General features: G+C 33.0%; 2 protein-coding genes across 2 annotated transcripts; one reads left to right on the top strand and one right to left on the bottom strand.

Moving 5' to 3' along the window:
- Positions 1 to 13081: 13081 nt before the first annotated feature.
- LOC141696209 (uncharacterized) lies at positions 13082 to 14958 on the bottom strand. The gene is made up of 6 exons (XM_074500384.1): positions 14630 to 14958; positions 14363 to 14536; positions 13641 to 13748; positions 13460 to 13529; positions 13276 to 13374; positions 13082 to 13177 (listed from the first exon to the last, which is right to left on the bottom strand). Exons 1-6 carry the CDS (start codon positions 14956 to 14958, stop codon positions 13082 to 13084), a joined length of 876 nt encoding a protein of 291 aa, XP_074356485.1.
- A 981-nt stretch (positions 14959 to 15939) lies between these two features.
- On the top strand, positions 15940 to 17678 carry LOC141696208 (transcriptional activator hap3-like). Its single transcript, XM_074500383.1, has 2 exons — positions 15940 to 16045; positions 17365 to 17678. Exons 1-2 carry the CDS (start codon positions 15940 to 15942, stop codon positions 17676 to 17678), a joined length of 420 nt encoding a protein of 139 aa, XP_074356484.1.
- The last annotated feature ends 7 nt before the right edge of the window (positions 17679 to 17685 follow it).

Genomic DNA, 17685 nt, shown 5'->3' with positions numbered 1-17685 from the left:
AGATATAACAATTATCTATATTTTATTTGGGACATATAAAAATAAAATACTCAATTAATATTATTTTTGAATATTCCAGTACATATATCACTTAACAATTAACTCACAGAATAGATACTGAACACACATATTAATTATTTAATAGTAAAAATAATTACACGTTATATCCCGGATATTACACAACAACCTAGAGATTCAGGTCAATCATTTCTATCATCTCACTCTTTATCTAGCTAGATCATTTATTTATTTATCATTTTAGAATTTTTGAGCTTGATGTGCTTTTATACAGTTAATATACTTTTATGTTATTTTTACCTATTGTGTACAACTATGTAAGCTAATATGAAAATTGGATCTTGTCAGGAAACTTGTTGCCGGCTGAATATGTGTTAAGCCAGATGAGCAGAATGGTGGCAAATGATCGAGGGATATCTGCTGGTGCAGTAATATCAATCCAGGAATGTGTGTCCAAATTTATCAGATTTATGACAACTCAAGCAAACACTAGGTGCAAGGAGGAGAAGCGGACAACCATCACTGGTGAGGATGTGTTAATAGCAATGAACAATCATGGGTTCTACAGGTACATTGGCCCACTATTTCTCTATCTAAATCACTTTCGTGCATATGGAGGTGACGAGCATCCCCCGTTGAGGGGTGAGCTCCCTGAAATCTGAACCGGATTATGATATTCAAGGGGTGATGGCAGTGAGAGGTTTTGTAAGGGATGGTCACAGTGATGGACCTTCACGTAGTGCTGCTGGTTCGAATGGTAGTAGCCTACCATAAACAATTTTCCAAGTGCCAATAGGCTCAGGGCTTTGTTAAATCTAAAGAAGTTACATAATACATGTTTTCTTTATAAATTTTAAGTTTAAAAAGTAATAAATTATGTAACTATGACAATTAATTTCCTGTGTTGTCACATTTAACTATTTATTTTTTCTTCCTCAAACATAATACACTTGGTGCATGTAGAAAGTACACAGAGATGGAGAAAAAAGAATAAAAATGATTTTTTTGGTTGCAGCAAAAAATCTTGCAGCAATAAGTTCCTGCATTTGCAGCTGTTACTTGAATCAGATAATGACAAACAAGTTCCTAACACTGGTTACTTGGTGCATTTGCCGCTGTTACTTGAATCAGATTATAATAAAATGGTTGAAAAAACAAAACAAAAAAAAAGAACTCTGGGTTCTTTGGGAATATTATGATTAGAATGCTGGAAATGTTTTTAAAAATGTGTAGATCCTTAAGGACGAATTACAAGAGGTTCAACCAGACATGATGCTTGATTCTGAACTTCAAAAACAAGAAATCTCTACCTGCAAAGAGCTTGATGAAACCTTGATTATTGAGAAGTTGTTTGGGGCTCAGACTTCCAGAACTAGATGGCTCCATGAGGGAGATAGGAACACTTCTTTTTTCTTTAATCAATTTGAAGATCACTAGAACTCCTCCAAAATCTTTGCTATATATGAAAATAATGGTGACACGGTTACTGGTCATGATAGGTCAATTTCTTCCAAGAAAGCTTTGAAATGGAGTCTAATAATAATGATATTGAGTTATTGATCGTATTGATATTCACTTTGATTCCATTTTGGATCCCAGGAGTGTAACTCTCACTTCAGAAATGCAAAACAACTGTGGACTGGTTTGAAAGAAATGTGGAGGATTTTCTAGAGGAAAGCTCCTAGTTGAATTCTTAGGGGTTCCAGTGATAGCTACCAGGTGACCTTCAAAAATTGTGCCCTTTTGATAGAAAATCAAGAAATTCTAAAACAACATTTTATATGTGCTCATACTAAACAGCTATCTAAATGACTGAAATTCTAATCAAGAAAGATAAGAAACAGACTAACTATTTCTTCGAGAGAAGGAACTACTTATTGGCTAGGTATACTATACTAGTTGTTGCAGGCTAAGTATACTAACTAAAAAAATAAGAAAATACATTCAGTCCGGGAGCAAATAATAACATGGACTACCAAGTTCATATCTTATGCGGGCCGAGGTCAGCTCATTGAAGCAGTAATTGTCTCCATTCATAAATCTTTCTGGAATCAGCATTTTGTTCTTATCAGTCTCGGAAAGAGTTATGGATAGATGGCATTTTCAAGTCAAACTGGGAAATGAAAACAACATTGGGTTGTAGCATGAACCATGGTATAATCACAAAATTATTTCTGATCAACTCGCTTCCTCTTCCATGGTCAGTTTGAGTATTGAAATTATCGCATGGAAAATGCCTCAAATGGATCCCGAACTACAACAATACTATGCCATTCCAAATGCACAAGGGGGGATGTGTATGTATGGGATTTAACTGAAATCAAAATGATTACAAAAACCAAGATTAGTTAGGAGAGCATAAGATCAACTGGACCAACTTTTTGTGGCACAAACTTTGCATTCAAAGATATGTCTTCATTGAATAGATACCATGTCATGGAACTATGGAAGACTTCCCACTAAACTCGGACTCATTAAATTTAGATGTTCTGCATTGCTGGATGGGAAGGTAGTGATTATTTATTATGTTGCAATGCCCATCAGGTTGTTGTTTATGCTGGCTCCGTATATGAATATTCGTCTTAATAGCTGTAATCAACTGCTTTGTTATGTTGGACTGCATATTAAATCCGCATCCACAAGAGAATTACCTCTTCCGGCTCCTTAAGTGGTCATTTATCAAATATGACATTGAAGAAATAGTAAGATCCATGATGGAGATTGCCTATCCACGGAAGCTCTGTTCAAGATCATCATGATTGATATCATTTGTAGGATAGCATTTTCAAAATGGTTCAACAAATTATTCTACGCGCAGTGATCACCTACAAACCACTTCTTAGCCTCCCATGACTTGCTACTGTAGTTTCGTAGATATTTCATTATCATATAAATCTATTTTTTTCTCATATATCTTGATCACATGTTGTAATATCATTTAGTTCCTAATTTTCTCGAGGATTCTACATGTCATGTGCGTGCATATCAACATCTGTAAACTAGAGAAATGACTTTGATTGTAACATAGTCGACCTATCGTTGGGACCTCTAGGGACAATGATGAGAATGGCACCTGATTTATGCACATAGCGGCATTGACGCAGTGAGACCTGCAGGGACACTTGTCCCTGCCAATTTAGAATAAATAGTTTGTTAGTGTGTTCCTACAAATTGCTTAGTACGTGAAAGATAGTTCGAAAACTCTGTTGAATGATAAAGTATACAAGGCTGACATCCGACGCTATAAAAATTCAGATAAATGTACTTTAATCTACACTTGTATCTGGGAAGAATAAGATAGTTATAAAAAGCAAATGAAGTGTTTCAAGGTCAATGTTGATTGCATCTATTGCCAAGGGAGATGGAGAGTGCAGTGTTGTTCAGTGTTAAGAGATAAAAATGCAATGAGTATTCAAGAACAATCCAAATATTTTCGGAGCTGGGACTTGAGTCTGTTGGTAGCAGAACTTAATGCCATTAAGAAGGCACTTTTGATAATGGCTAGTGATCTTAAATCAGATTGTGCTAATGCTCTAGGCTTAACTAGTAAGTCTTACAACAGATGTAATGTCTATGATGGATTAGTTCAAACTTTAGATTGTTGAACACTTATTTAGTACTTGTGAAATGGAGATATTTCGTAAATAATTATTTTTTGAATGAAATTCTTATTTTTCAAATTGAAAAAAAAAATAGCACACGTACCAACAATTCAACACTTATCTAACAAAAACTATATCGGATTTTGTTTTAATAAAAAGCTTTATTTATTGAATGTGTCTTAGGTTTGTATACTTGTATTATCCGAAGATTAGATGGTATAATAGGAAGTCATAACCATGATAAACCATAGTTTTATTATTTAATTTGAAAATATAACTTGTAAAAAATTAAAAATTTAAACATCGATATCTGAGAATTAAAAAAAAACACTCTTTCATGTTCAACCTTACCTCCAAATTGAAAAATGTTTGGTATAGGGAATCCAATCCTCGCATTTATGCTCAATGTCACTCGAGCAATGACACTTAAACCAACTACCGGCACTCTGAGAATATCTTGATTCAAAATTTCTACTCACCGGTTGTAACAGTCCGCACTTACAGACTATTAATTCTAAATAAAAATTAATACAAAATACAATTTATTAATTAAAAATCTATTATAAAGGCTACTATTACAAAGCGCAGCTAAAAGCGGAAATCCAAAATTCAATCTACTTCAATACTAAGGTCCTTCAACTCCAATACTATTCAACTCGAACTCTAGGGCGAAAGCTGAAGTTGTAAATAATGAGTTATACAACCCATCAAGAAACCAATCGATCCAACTAGTAGGCCAAGTAATACATCCACATATAACAAAATACAATAATATATAGGATACGATATACGAAACAAACTCTTTCGATACACTTTTTTATTTTTATTCTTATTCTTATTCTTATTTGATACACATAATAAACATATCTCATAAACCACAATAATTCAAAATCAATAACCCATGTCACGACCACGACAACCCGGTGATAACGGTCCTAAATTTTCTGAAAACTGTCACTATAATCCGGTGACTGCGGTCCTAAGTTCTTATTCGATTTTTTTATAAATCATGGCACAAATCAGAGATCCAAAATTATTGTCGAGACTTACACAAATACAACAATACATATACAATAACACATAATACTTTCAAGTATATCATCACTTAGCCCAAGTTTTGATAATTAAATATACACATATATCACATAATTTTGAAAACACTAGCAAGATCGATCGAAAACTTACCTCAAAACCTGACGAGATCTGAAATTAGTCTTTTTGACCCTCTATACGATGTTTTCTTGAAAAATACAAAATACGAAAGATGTAGAGAACCAAAAGATATTTCGAAAAGTCCAGAACCAATTAATTCTGACTAGCGATGAATTTTCTAAATATTTTACAAGACTGCTGATTTTTGCTAAGAAGAGCCCTGCGAATTTTATAAATAAAAACGAAGAATACAAATATGGTATATTTATAATGATAAAAACCCTATATCTTAACGCACAAGTTATACATATTAGAATCTGATCTAAATTTTGAATCATATTTTAATCAAATTTTAATCCCTTTTTTCAATATCCTATTATTATTATTATTCTAAAAATTACGGGATATTACACTGAAAAAAGAGCTTATGCTGGTACATTGCTTTGCAATATGTTAATATTTTTATTATTAATGTCGGAGATGTCATTTTGGATACTCGGGCTATAAAAGAATAGTAGCCAATCAATATAATTTAAAAATTATAAATTTTTACGCTTAGTATGGACCAATGAGTGTACTAGAAAAATCGATATTTAAATATGTCATTTTTATTTTTTCGTTTAAATCCGGAACCGTAACCATATATCACCGGTTTCTAAAATCGGAAACCGTAATTGCCGGTTCGGATTCGCTTTCGGTTTAAAAAGTCCCAATTCGATTATAATCGATTTGGTTTCAGTTACAAAACCGACAAATGTAAAACTAAAAATTAATATAAAAACAGGAAAATTGATGCGCGCAATCTTAAAATAATAATTAAGATTTTAATACAACGGTGAACTTAAATATGAAACTCTGTTATTTAGGTGCCAAGTAAAGCCACTTGTTAGGGCTCAATTCTTCTCAATCTTCAACAAGTTGATACTAGTTCCAAACCCAGAGGAAGGTCCCATAGAAGCCATGCATTGATAATGGATATGTCACGACAATGATGCATGAGGAATTAGAAAATATTACTCAAGTCTTGCTAGCTGATGATCAAAAATGATGGGATGAGGATATCTTGAATGACATATTCAATGAACGGGATAAAAATTTAATACAACAAATTTCTGTTCCTGTTGTGCAAGACATGCCTGCACTTTAACAAGACTAGGTCAAATTGACAACCCTAAGTAAGTTTTATTGAAATCTTAGTTTATATTTTGTATTGTAACATTTTAAGTCTGTAAAAATGATCAAGGTCAGACTGGAGTCTTTTTCTGTAAACAGTATCAAGCCTAAAAATTCTATCTGGAAGAAGATCAAGAAGATCATGCCTCAGAAGAATTATGAAGAAGCTTGGAGTTGAATAAATCTGTTTTGAGAAAAAATTTCTAAGTCAAGATCTCTACAAGTCACAGATTTAGTGTTATAGAGAAGTCATTTGAGAACTTCAGAATGACTTATAGAGAACTCAGGAAAGCTACTAGAGAACTCAGAGATATCGACAAGCCAAATTGAAGACATGAAGATTGGAGATATCGACAAGTCATTTCTTCACTAGAGAACTCAGAGTTATCGACAAGTCAAAATTCATTAAAGAACTCTGAGTTATCGATAAGTCAAATTTCACTAGAGATCTCAGAGATATCGACAAGTCAAAATTCACAAGAGAACTCTGAGTTATCGACAAGTCAAATTTGACTAGAGAACTATGAGTTATCGATAAGTCAATAAGTCACTAGAGAACTCAGAGATATCGATAAACCAAAGTGAAGATATGAAGATAAGAGATCTCGATAAGCTAAATTCTCTTATAGAGAACTCAGAGACCTCCAAAAGTCAAATCAACTATGGAGTATTAGAGATCTCGATAAGTCAATATACTTATCAAAATGTCAAGATCTCTATATGCCTAACTGGAGATCTCGAGGTAAAATCTCAAAGTACAAATTACAGACCAGTTCAATATCCAAGATTAACAATCAACAAACAATTCAACCAGTTGGATTGACAAGTCTACAAAAAGGAGCTTGAAGAGTGTGCAAGATCAAGGGTGAAGATTAACTGACAAAGGAAGATCAAAGTTAACACAATATGCAAAGATATGCTAAGCCGGAAGTGGAAGATATACTTTTCCTAAAATGGAATGATAAGTGACAGTTTACTAAAGTGAATAGCATCTCTTATTGTACACTATGTAAATCAGTAGATAACTATCATATAAAGTTAACACTGGTCTTTTGTTAGAAGTAACAATCTAGATAAGAAAATCTTGTATTCTCTCAAGTAAGCAGCTAAGCTCTTTATCAACAAAGAGCTTAAAAATTTTATAGCAAAACATTCTTAATTTTTATATAAAATTAAGTGAGTTTTGAAAGATCTGTGTTCACTGTTAATGCTTCTTTAATTTCAATATTAACACATTTCACTGCAAGTTTTAATTTACTTTGTTCACATCCATAAATACTTCAAGAAAAGCATAAAAATACTAAATCACATTCAACCCCCCCCTGTGTGTAATTCATTACCTAACAAGTGGTATCATAGAAAAATCTGAAAGTAAACAGATTCAAGATCTTGGACGAATGAATACACAGAAAATCAGTAGCATCAAAATTCCTACCTTTCATAAAACTAACTACGCCTTGTGGAAGAAGAAAATGTTGCTTTTTATCAGGATGGCCAATCCACTCTACATTCAGATTCTCAAAAATGGGCCCTTCACTCCTATGGTTAGAGTTGAGGAATCTACAGATGGTGATATAGTCATTCCAGCTCATTATGCTCCAAAAGATCCTTTTGAGTACACTGAGCCTGAGAAAGAGAAAGTTTCCCTAGATAGTGGCTTACAGCTGATATTGATAGAGTTACTTGACAATGTAATGTACAATAACATTGTCAAATGTGACACTGCTAAGCAGATCTGGGAAAAGATTGAAATACTCTATGAAGGAACTGAAGAAGTTAGATCTAATCAAAGAAGGATACTGATTTCACAGTATGAGGGTTTCATGGCTAAGTCAAAAGAAAGTATCATTGATGTGTTTGAAAGGTTTAATAAGCTAATAAATGACTTGCAGCTCCATGAAAAATACTATGAAGCTGAAGAAGTGAATCTGAAATTTTTTCTTACACTTCCTGATCATTTGGAACAGAAAATTTTAGCAATCAGAGAAGGAAGAGACTTGAGCAGAATAACTCAGGAAGTTCTGTATGGAATCTTAAAAACATATGAATTAGAAATGATTCAAAGAAAATTATTAAGAGCTGGTCAAGGGCATGTTGTAGATGGTTCAAGTGCTTTAATTGTCACTGAAAGCCAGACCTCTAATGATGAGTCAAGATCACAGACTCCAGTAGTCTCAACAAGTGAGCAAAGAACCAATTATTCACAGGAACAAGTCATTCTGGAATTGGAAGAAGATGAGTTCTACACCCTAGATGAACTTGATGAGCTTGATCAGTCAATGGCCTATTTGGCAAGAAAGTTCTCGAACATTAGAGTAAAGAACCCAAGATTCCTCAAGGGTAAAGGACAATCATCCAACAAAGACAGCAACTGGAAAGATAAGGGAAGTATACATCTGATAGCAAAAATGGTTACAAAACTGGATTTGTTGATAGATCAAAGATAAGGTTCTTCAATTGTGATGATCTAGGCCATTTTGCTACAGAATTTAGGAAACCCAAGAAAGCAAAGAAAGACAAAGCTTATCTTGAACTAGAAGCAAAGTATGAAGCTCTTCTGAAGAAACAACAAAGCAAAGCTTATATTGTTCAAGGAAAAAGTTGGGATGATTCTGATAATGATGAAGATGAGGAACTTAGAAATTATGCACTAATGGCTTTGGAGCAAGGAGAGTCATCCTCATCAAAATCACAGGTAACAACTCTCACTACCATTTTTGAATTGTTGTTGGTAGAGCTTGAAGTTGAAAATCTCTTCTTCAAGGTCACCATGAAGAAAAGTTGTCTTTACATCCATTTGATGGATGATAAGACCATGTACGAAAGCCAATGCAAGAAGCATTCTGATTGTTATCATTCGGGCAACAAGAGAGTATGTATCAAAATAGTCAATGCCTTCTATTTTCCTAAATCCCTTAGAAAATAGCCTAGCCTTGTACTTATTTATTGAGCCATAAGAGTTTAGCTTCCTCTTAAAGATCCATTTACATCCAATAGTAGAACACCCAAGAGGGAGATCAACTAACTCCCATATTTCGTTAGAAACAATTGAGTCAATTTCACTCTTCACAACGCCTTTCTAATGCCTTGACTCCGAATAATCCATGGCTTGACATAAAGTTAAAGGCTCATCCTCGACAATGTAAGTTACAAAATTACTTCCAAAGTTCTTGACTAGCTTTCCACGCTTCCTCCTTCTAGTTTCCTCTACTTCATTAGGAGTAGAGTTACTACCAGGATCCGCCCCCATATTTGCCATTTTTTTCACATGATCAGAAATAGAACTTGATGTTTGAGTGGAATCATCCTCGGAATTACCCAAAGGTATATTAGTCTTCATATGGAACACTTCCTCCAATAAAGTTACATCACGAAACTCAACTATCGTACTTATTGTCGGTTTTACAACCTTAACGCAAGAGCACGTATCGCAACAAGTAGTATATAAATTCGTTCCTATAAAGACTATTAATAAGATGTTAAATACCAATTACTACTTTTCTTTCAATTCAAGTCAAATAAAAATTAAGTCAAGTTTACTAAATTATCACTAAATAATTAAACTAACACAAAAGCGAATATGAAATTCCAAGAGAATGAAAACTAGGTCTTTAATTTCATCTAATGTTCTTCAATAAGTTTCTCCTTTAGCATCTATTCTCGTGGTATAATTATTAGTCCAAGACAATCATGTATTCATAAGGACCTTCTGAATCTCAAGTGACTCTAATTTATGCAATAACCCCCATTTTTATATGTAAGATTTAAAACCATAAATAACATTAAGTTTCGTCTTAATTGGACTTCTTAGGGTATTTAGGTATATTACTATCCTAACCACAAATTAATATAAATATTAATTCTAAGATATATTTATTGGATCTTAACTTAGGGTTTCTCTTCTAAGTTCACCTAAATTATGAAATCAATCTCAATGGTGATCAATCTTTGAGAAGCATTAAACACAAATTAATATAAACAACTAAAATCACCACAAAAACAGGGAAAAAAGAATACAACTTATATATTAACAAGAGAATCCATTAAAGGTCTATTTTAATATTTTAAGGAAAATACAAATAAGTTTCCCCAACTGATTATGTTTTTCCCAGTAAAATTCGTAGTTCACTTTTTTTTATAAATTCGGGCCCGCTCCACATAGATATATCTCTCTGGACCACCTTAGAATGATAGAGAATCTCGTTATCTTCACGTGGGCTGTTGAATCATCTAATTTGGGCTTCTGGAACTCAAGATATGCCCCAAACAGTGTAGCATGTGTGTGTAGTCATTGAGAAAGAATTTATCAACAAGGCCACATTAGTAATCTAAGCATCAAGATTAGGGATGACATTACATAAATGATAGACCAAAATCTGCCTTGATATCGATAGAGACACAAAGTTATATATATATATTAAGGGTTTATAGATAAAACCCAAAAATAACACAGGCATGACTCGATTAAGTTGTCGTATGTCCCAAAGTGACTGTTTATTATAAGTTTATAACGCATTAACGGAAAAAACACAATCTGAAACCCCTAAACTTAAATTTAAAAAAAAAACTAGTATGGGAGAGGGTAAAAGGGTTTGGTTACCTGAGTGAGCTTAGCGTTGAGGAGGCCTTGAGTATAAGCACTCTCAGCAGGTGATTTACTCCTAATAACCAGGACCTCATCTTTATACCACAACAACAATATACTCTCATCATTCTGTATAATCACTCTCCTCTCTCATTTAGGTAATGCAGCCAACGGAACCACTAGAATCCAATTCTTACCATCATCGCTCACACTTGAACAACCTAAATCCTCACTCACAGACACATATCTTCCTGCAACAAAAATAAATACATAATCAGTACAATTACGAGTCACTTCACAAATAACTAAATTAAACTTATATTATAATAGCACCTCATTGTAATTTAAAGTGTTGGTAATCGGAGCCTCATTGGGAGTAATATAATTCAGAGTGCTGCATTCGAGTAACAAACAACATCAATTCTACAATTGAAGCTCATACAATTAAATCAAACAATCAAAAGCACTTGGACTAATCAAACTTACCAGAACAAATCCTGGCTGGGAACAAAGACTCTCTCATTCTTCTTATTACCAACATCAAACTAAATTCCACACTCGACAAACTATCTTCACTAATCAGACCTTTTCCGATTCAAACTATCTTTTTCACAAGAATGGACCGTATTCAGACTAGAACTCTAGTAATCCTGAATATTAAGTAAATTATCTGGATGAACAAACTCAAACTCTCAATCTAAAGTTAATAATCCCGCTAAAATGTATTCTTGTCAATCGACCTAATCCCAAATCTAATCGAGTTAATTACCTGCAGATTGAGACTACCTTCAAAAACAAACTTGATGTTGTAATCGTACTTTCTTCCCATTCGAACTAGGATTTGAATTCAAACTATCTTCTCAACTCTTAAAATCCAGAGCTAATTGAACTTGATATTGGTCTCGTATATTTGGTGATAGATCGATGTTCATTCAAACTATGGTTCATGTCGAGGGAGGTGTGATGGAGGTAGAAAGGTGGAGAGAGGAAAAGGTCTGTGGGGTGAGAGAAGAGGAATAATAGATTATAGAAAAGGGGGAGAAATATTTGGGGGAAGGGGCTGAAATTTTGTCAAGGGCAAAAGAGGGGAATTATTCCCAGCTTGTCTTTTTTATTTTATTTTTAAAATTTTAACATTGACAATGATTTCTTAATAGCCGATGTAAATAACTGAAATGAACATCCGTAAGAAAACAACTGATGTGAAAGTTAGTATTTTAACATCAGTTTAAACACAACTGATGTGAAAGTTACTTTTTATTTTTAAAAAAAGACTATAAGACAACGTTTATTTAAAAATAAGATGTAAAAATATATATTTAGGATCAGATTGAAAATAACCGATATAAAAGCTATTTCTTACATCGGATATATTTCCAACTGATGATAAAAGGGTGATGTCTATTGACCCTTTTCTAGTAATGTTTCGTGAATAATGTATAATGTAATATAATCATTTTAACCACATATTATAGATTAAACTAGAGGCATGTAATGTATCATCCTCATCATAATTTAATCCAGGTTTTCTTGATCAATAAGTAGACTATCACATCAAATCACACTACAACATTTGCAATCATACAACTGTTTTTTTTCGTTGTCTGAAAGGTAGTTTTTCCGTTGTCTATCCAACACTCGTGTGATCGAAGGTTGGACAACGGTTGTTAATACAGTTGTAATAAGGGAGATTCAACAACAGTGTTTAACACTGGTTACAATCTGGATGACACAACGGTTGTTTTAGAAAAACTATTGTTGGAACATTTTTAACATGACAGTTTTCTTAGTAATAAACAACGGTTTATTTACGTCAAGAGAAAGTTCTAAATTTTCTTTCCAATTTTAAATATCTTTTCCAAACAACAGTTATTTTATCCATCTATTATTTATATAATAGAACAACAACAGTTATTTTCAGAGGTAGTAATATAAGTATCTTTTAGACAATAGTTTTAGGGTGGTGTTATAATGCAAAAGAGATAACGGATTACTTTTCGGGAACCATTGAAGAAACATTTGTAACACAACAGTTTACTAAGTAATAGACAACAGTTTAAAAAACCATTATCTTATTAGGTATATGCATTTTGCATATCAATTTCATATTTAATTAAAACTAGCTGCATAAAAAACCACAAAAAATAGTCCCCTGCCAAAATAAAAATACCATAATCCATACCATAATCCAAAACAAAATCATACCATAATCTAGGCCCCCGCCAAAACAAAACCAATTCACTACCATACCATAATCCATACCATACCATAATCCATCCGTTCAACAATCCAAAATAACCACATCTACCTACCAAACTACCAGCAATCCACCGAACACAAAATACATTATCGCAAGTCTACTTATCACCAACTACATACATAAAACATCCACTTTACGATAAGTTCAAACGAGTCTACTTGTCAACATACGATAAGTTCAAACGAGTCTACTTGTCAACATACGATAAGTTCAAACGAGTCTACTTATCACCAACTACATACATAAAACATCCAGTTTACGATAAGTTCAAAAGAAAAGAAAGGCGAGGACCTAGCTTGCACAATGTTTCATAAAATATTTTGCAAACTCAACCCTGATCTCGTTGATGTCATCCTCAGTGTAAACCAGGTTTGATCTACGCAGCCACTGAAATATCATCCAAAATTTTGTATAAGTAACATGTTCTGCCCTTATAAGAGTAAATACAAAGTGGATGAAAAGGCCCACAGATAGTCAATTGTCACCTTATTAGCAAAGTCCAGCTCCTTATCATGAATGATTTCCATCATGTATCGCATCAGAAACAGGCCACAATCCTTGCTCCCGGTCTGCACTGGAACTCCCTAAAATATCAAACAAAAAATCATTTAAAATATCCAGTCTCTTTAATAACATAATTAATATATGATCACAAAAATAAATAAATACCGCCATGTTCTCCCACAATACTTTCTTCTTCGGAACCTTTTTCAAATCCTCCTTGTACATTTTAATGGCACTGCAACCAAAACGAGATATATCAAAACACAAAATAACCACTACAAAATATGGTCGGACAAGATTTATAAGTCAAGACTTAATAATCAAATTTTATAACGTGAACTCTTACTTGTCGACAACATCCACCCATTCTCCATTTGCAATTCGGCATTTATGAGGGTCCATATAGTAGACTACCTCTGCGTCTGGATTGACAACTGTCAGGGTCCAGTGGTTGCTATGAAAAATAAACAGAGGTGCTTGTTAGTAAAGCCTAAATTTGATGCTTTTTTGTCACTCAAACAACTTAAATATCATAAAAAAAATTACATTTCTATTGAATTAAAATCAACCTAAAAATTATTTAAACTCACTATTTATGAAAAATAATCCAAAATGTGATACTAGTAGAGTGTAATTTACTGTAATAAACATGATCAGGTATAACATCAAAAATTGAAGGCTCATACTGATAAAATTTAAATTCCAGTAAATAAATCAACTTTAAAACTGAACCTATACAATTATCATCAAATTTGAACTTCAAATATTATCAGGTTGAACTATACAATTTCCCCCGTCTTAGAAACAAACCTAACATCTAGTAACAAAATCAATTAAATACTGTAAGCCATTTGATTACTTTTATATTAACTTCAAAACTGTCAAGGCATTTGATTACGTTTATACTGAACCAATGCAATTAATATAAATTTCAACAACAAATATTATCGAGTTTAACTATACAATTGAACCCATTCCTTAAAAATAAAAGTTAAATTCTTGAAAAAAATTAATAAAAAACTGGCAAGGCTTAACAGCTTAATAGCTTGGGATAGTAAAAATACTTACACATCATTGTACGGCAGGAGAAAATGCTGCCCTTTCCTAGAATTCTTAAATCTTGTACACAATTCATGCGACCTCTGCACTGCACTGCCACATCCAATGGCACCGATTGTGCCCGGATCTACAAAGCTAATCATGTTGACCATCTTATGCTTCTTCACATATTCATTCAAGAATCTACAAATTAAATTAAGCAGTCCTTAGTAAAGATTGTCATATTTATTCCAAGGCTATATACTCCGAAAAAAAAACTTTGAATGAAAAGCTTACTGAATAAAAAGGCAAATGACAGAGCCGGCCATTTCACCTCCAGAGCACACTGCATGTATATCAGATAAGAACATGATTTGCTTCTTTGTAAAGCCAAATGCTTCTTTGCTTAGCTCAAAATAAATTGTTCGGCCACCACTCAAGGCTTCCTTTGCCCATGTCCACAAACGTTTCATTGCAGAAGGATAATTCGGACCAATTTGAACAACAAGCTCTGGTTCAACATCTTCAATTACTTTATATGTCTTCTTCATTTTCAACTGTTGTCTTTCAACCGTTGTCTGATTGCATTTTTCTTGTAGTGTCGATATTTGAGCGTGATTACGCATTTTATAGTCTAGGTTACACAAGAGGCCAATAATATCACTTCTAAAATTAGGAGGCTTAAATCATTTCTAGATCATTCATATTTCTCATACGATTCATAATATATCCGAAATACACTTTTATCATTACTCGGTCAAAGGTAATTTTAATATGATCAAAGTATATTAATTCTCGTATAAAAATATAATGATTTCAAATCTATGGACCAGAGAAACTGTTCTGGAAGAAGCTATGAAGACTTAAGTTACCAGACAAGATTATTAATTTTCTTCAGCGTTCATGTCGTCGAGTTCTTTATACTGCTGACGCCCTGAGAAAAAAAATGTGTAAACAACAGTCCAATGTTTTCATGATTCCAGCTATATATGGAGGATGATATACATGTATTATTTGAATTTTTTTTTACGAAAGTGTGGGCTAGGTTAGGGTTAGTACATACGGTCCAGGTATTACCAAATGATATTGTGCACCCTATTAAAAAAGAGTGTTTTGGAAGTGGCAGTGGGGTGCAAAATGGCATGGTGGGTATGGTGTGCTCGAACATAAGGAATAGACGAAATAACTAGATCTGGAACTGTATTAATACTTGTAGCTTTGGAATTCAGTCAAGGTCGGCTAGTATGGTTGCAGAATGTAATCGGCTAAGGTCTACTAGTATGGTTGCAGAATGGAACCGGGCTAGAGGAAATGGCTAAGCAATCTGCATAAAAGAAAGCATGTAGTAGAATGTGGTATAAAATATGGTGCAAGCTACGTGATGGGTGGGTAAAAATTACTACTGATGCGGCATGCCAAATGAGGACTGGATAGATGGGGTGGGTTTTATTATTCGGAACGGTTGGGATGCTTTATTCGATCTCGTAGCACGGTGATTTAGGATAAAGTGTAATCTAGAAAAGTTGAAATAATAGGTTTTGGTGTGACAATATCATGGACTAAGATATCGAGGACGAATAGTTACAAATCGAGTGTAATGCAAAAGGATGGTGGATGTGATTAATGTAGACGGAGGGAAGTCTTATTTTGATAGGGACATTAATGATTGTAAAGATATTTTACAACACTTAAACAAAGTTTTAGTTGTGTTTGGTACTAAATGCCAATACTAGCACATTAGAGAAAGGTACTTATTGCATGTGGAGTGGTTAACTACTCTAGGTTCTATATGCATAATGTGATGCAGTTTATATTAATGCAAGTATAATATTAAAAAAATGCATATTTCAACTTCACTTAAGATCTTCCCCTTCGTTTATCATATATTCCTGCAAATTTGTATACATTATATTTTATTCTAAATTTTTAGTTTTGTTAATATTGGAGAAAATAATGACGAACTTCTCCAAAAAATTGACCTCTTTTTTTTAAAAGAAAAAAATTGAGCTCTTATTATTGTTATTGGCTTGTACTATTTAATATTTATCAAAGTATGTTAAAACTTGCTAAAACTTAGACTAAATTCTTTATATTCATTTTACTTTGTATATCATATACATATAATATTTTTTATTTCTAGAATGCGCACTAGACATTTAAAATGAAAAATTGACATGTCATCATTAATGATTAACAAAATAAAGTACTAGTGACTGTGTTTATTTAATATTTTTGTTATTCAAATTTATGTTTTTATATCATATATTCAAAGAAAAATATTAATTCATTTTTATTTATTATGTGTACTTATACAAATAGTTGATTTTAACATATATGTGTGTGTGCCGCCCACTAGAATACCCCAAGAGTACCATTGGTTCTAATAAACATATTTAAAGTTAATTATATTTGACAAAACATAAAAAAAAATTGATTATAATGGTTAAAAATATTGTGTAAATTAATTATGTTTTTCGATAGAGTATTTGTTATTTAGTTACCATTTATTAATTTAGAATATAAGATATTTAATTTAAATATTTTTTTGTCTCTTTAACACTTGTTCTTAAAATTTCACCTTATCATTATCATGTGCATATACATATCACACTCACGTGTCAGTTTGCATGTACATGTGGTGTCAGTGTGCATGTACATGTGCGTGTCACATTATTATCAATGTGTCAAGCCTTTTTCAGGTTTATAAATAAAAGGCTAATTATTTCTCTTGAAAGAAATAAGGGGTTTTTTCCATTTTCTGAGTCTTGTGTCCAGAGTTGCCTTGAAATTCAGAGAGATGAAGAGAAAATTTCAAGAAAGAGATAGTTTTGATTATGGTGGGGAGATTAGTAGACAACAACTTAGGTCAATCATTTCTATCATCTCACTCTTTATCTAGCTAGATCATTTATTTATTTATCATTTTACAATTTTTGAGCTTGATGTGCTTTTATACAGTTAATATACTTTTATGTTATTTTTACCTATTGTGTACAACTATGTAAGCTAATATGAAAATTGGATCTTGTCAGGAAACTTGTTGCCGGCTGAATATGTGTTAAGCCAGATGAGCAGAATGGTGGCAAATGATCGAGGGATATCTGCTGGTGCAGTAATATCAATCCAGGAATGTGTGTCCAAATTTATCAGATTTATGACAACTCAAGCAAACACTAGGTGCAAGGAGGAGAAGCGAACAACCATCACTGGTGAGGATGTGTTAATAGCAATGAACAATCATGGGTTCTACAGGTACATTGGCCCACTATTTCTCTATCTAAATCACTTTCGTGCATATGGAGGTGACGAGCATCCCCCGTTGAGGGGTGAGCTCCCTGAAATCTGAACCGGAT

Source organism: Apium graveolens, chromosome 11, assembly GCF_009905375.1.
Source record: "Apium graveolens cultivar Ventura chromosome 11, ASM990537v1, whole genome shotgun sequence".
NCBI classification, from domain to species: domain Eukaryota; kingdom Viridiplantae; phylum Streptophyta; class Magnoliopsida; order Apiales; family Apiaceae; genus Apium; species Apium graveolens.
Note: the sequence above shows the minus strand (reverse complement) of the source record. Positions and strands in the feature narration are given on the sequence as shown.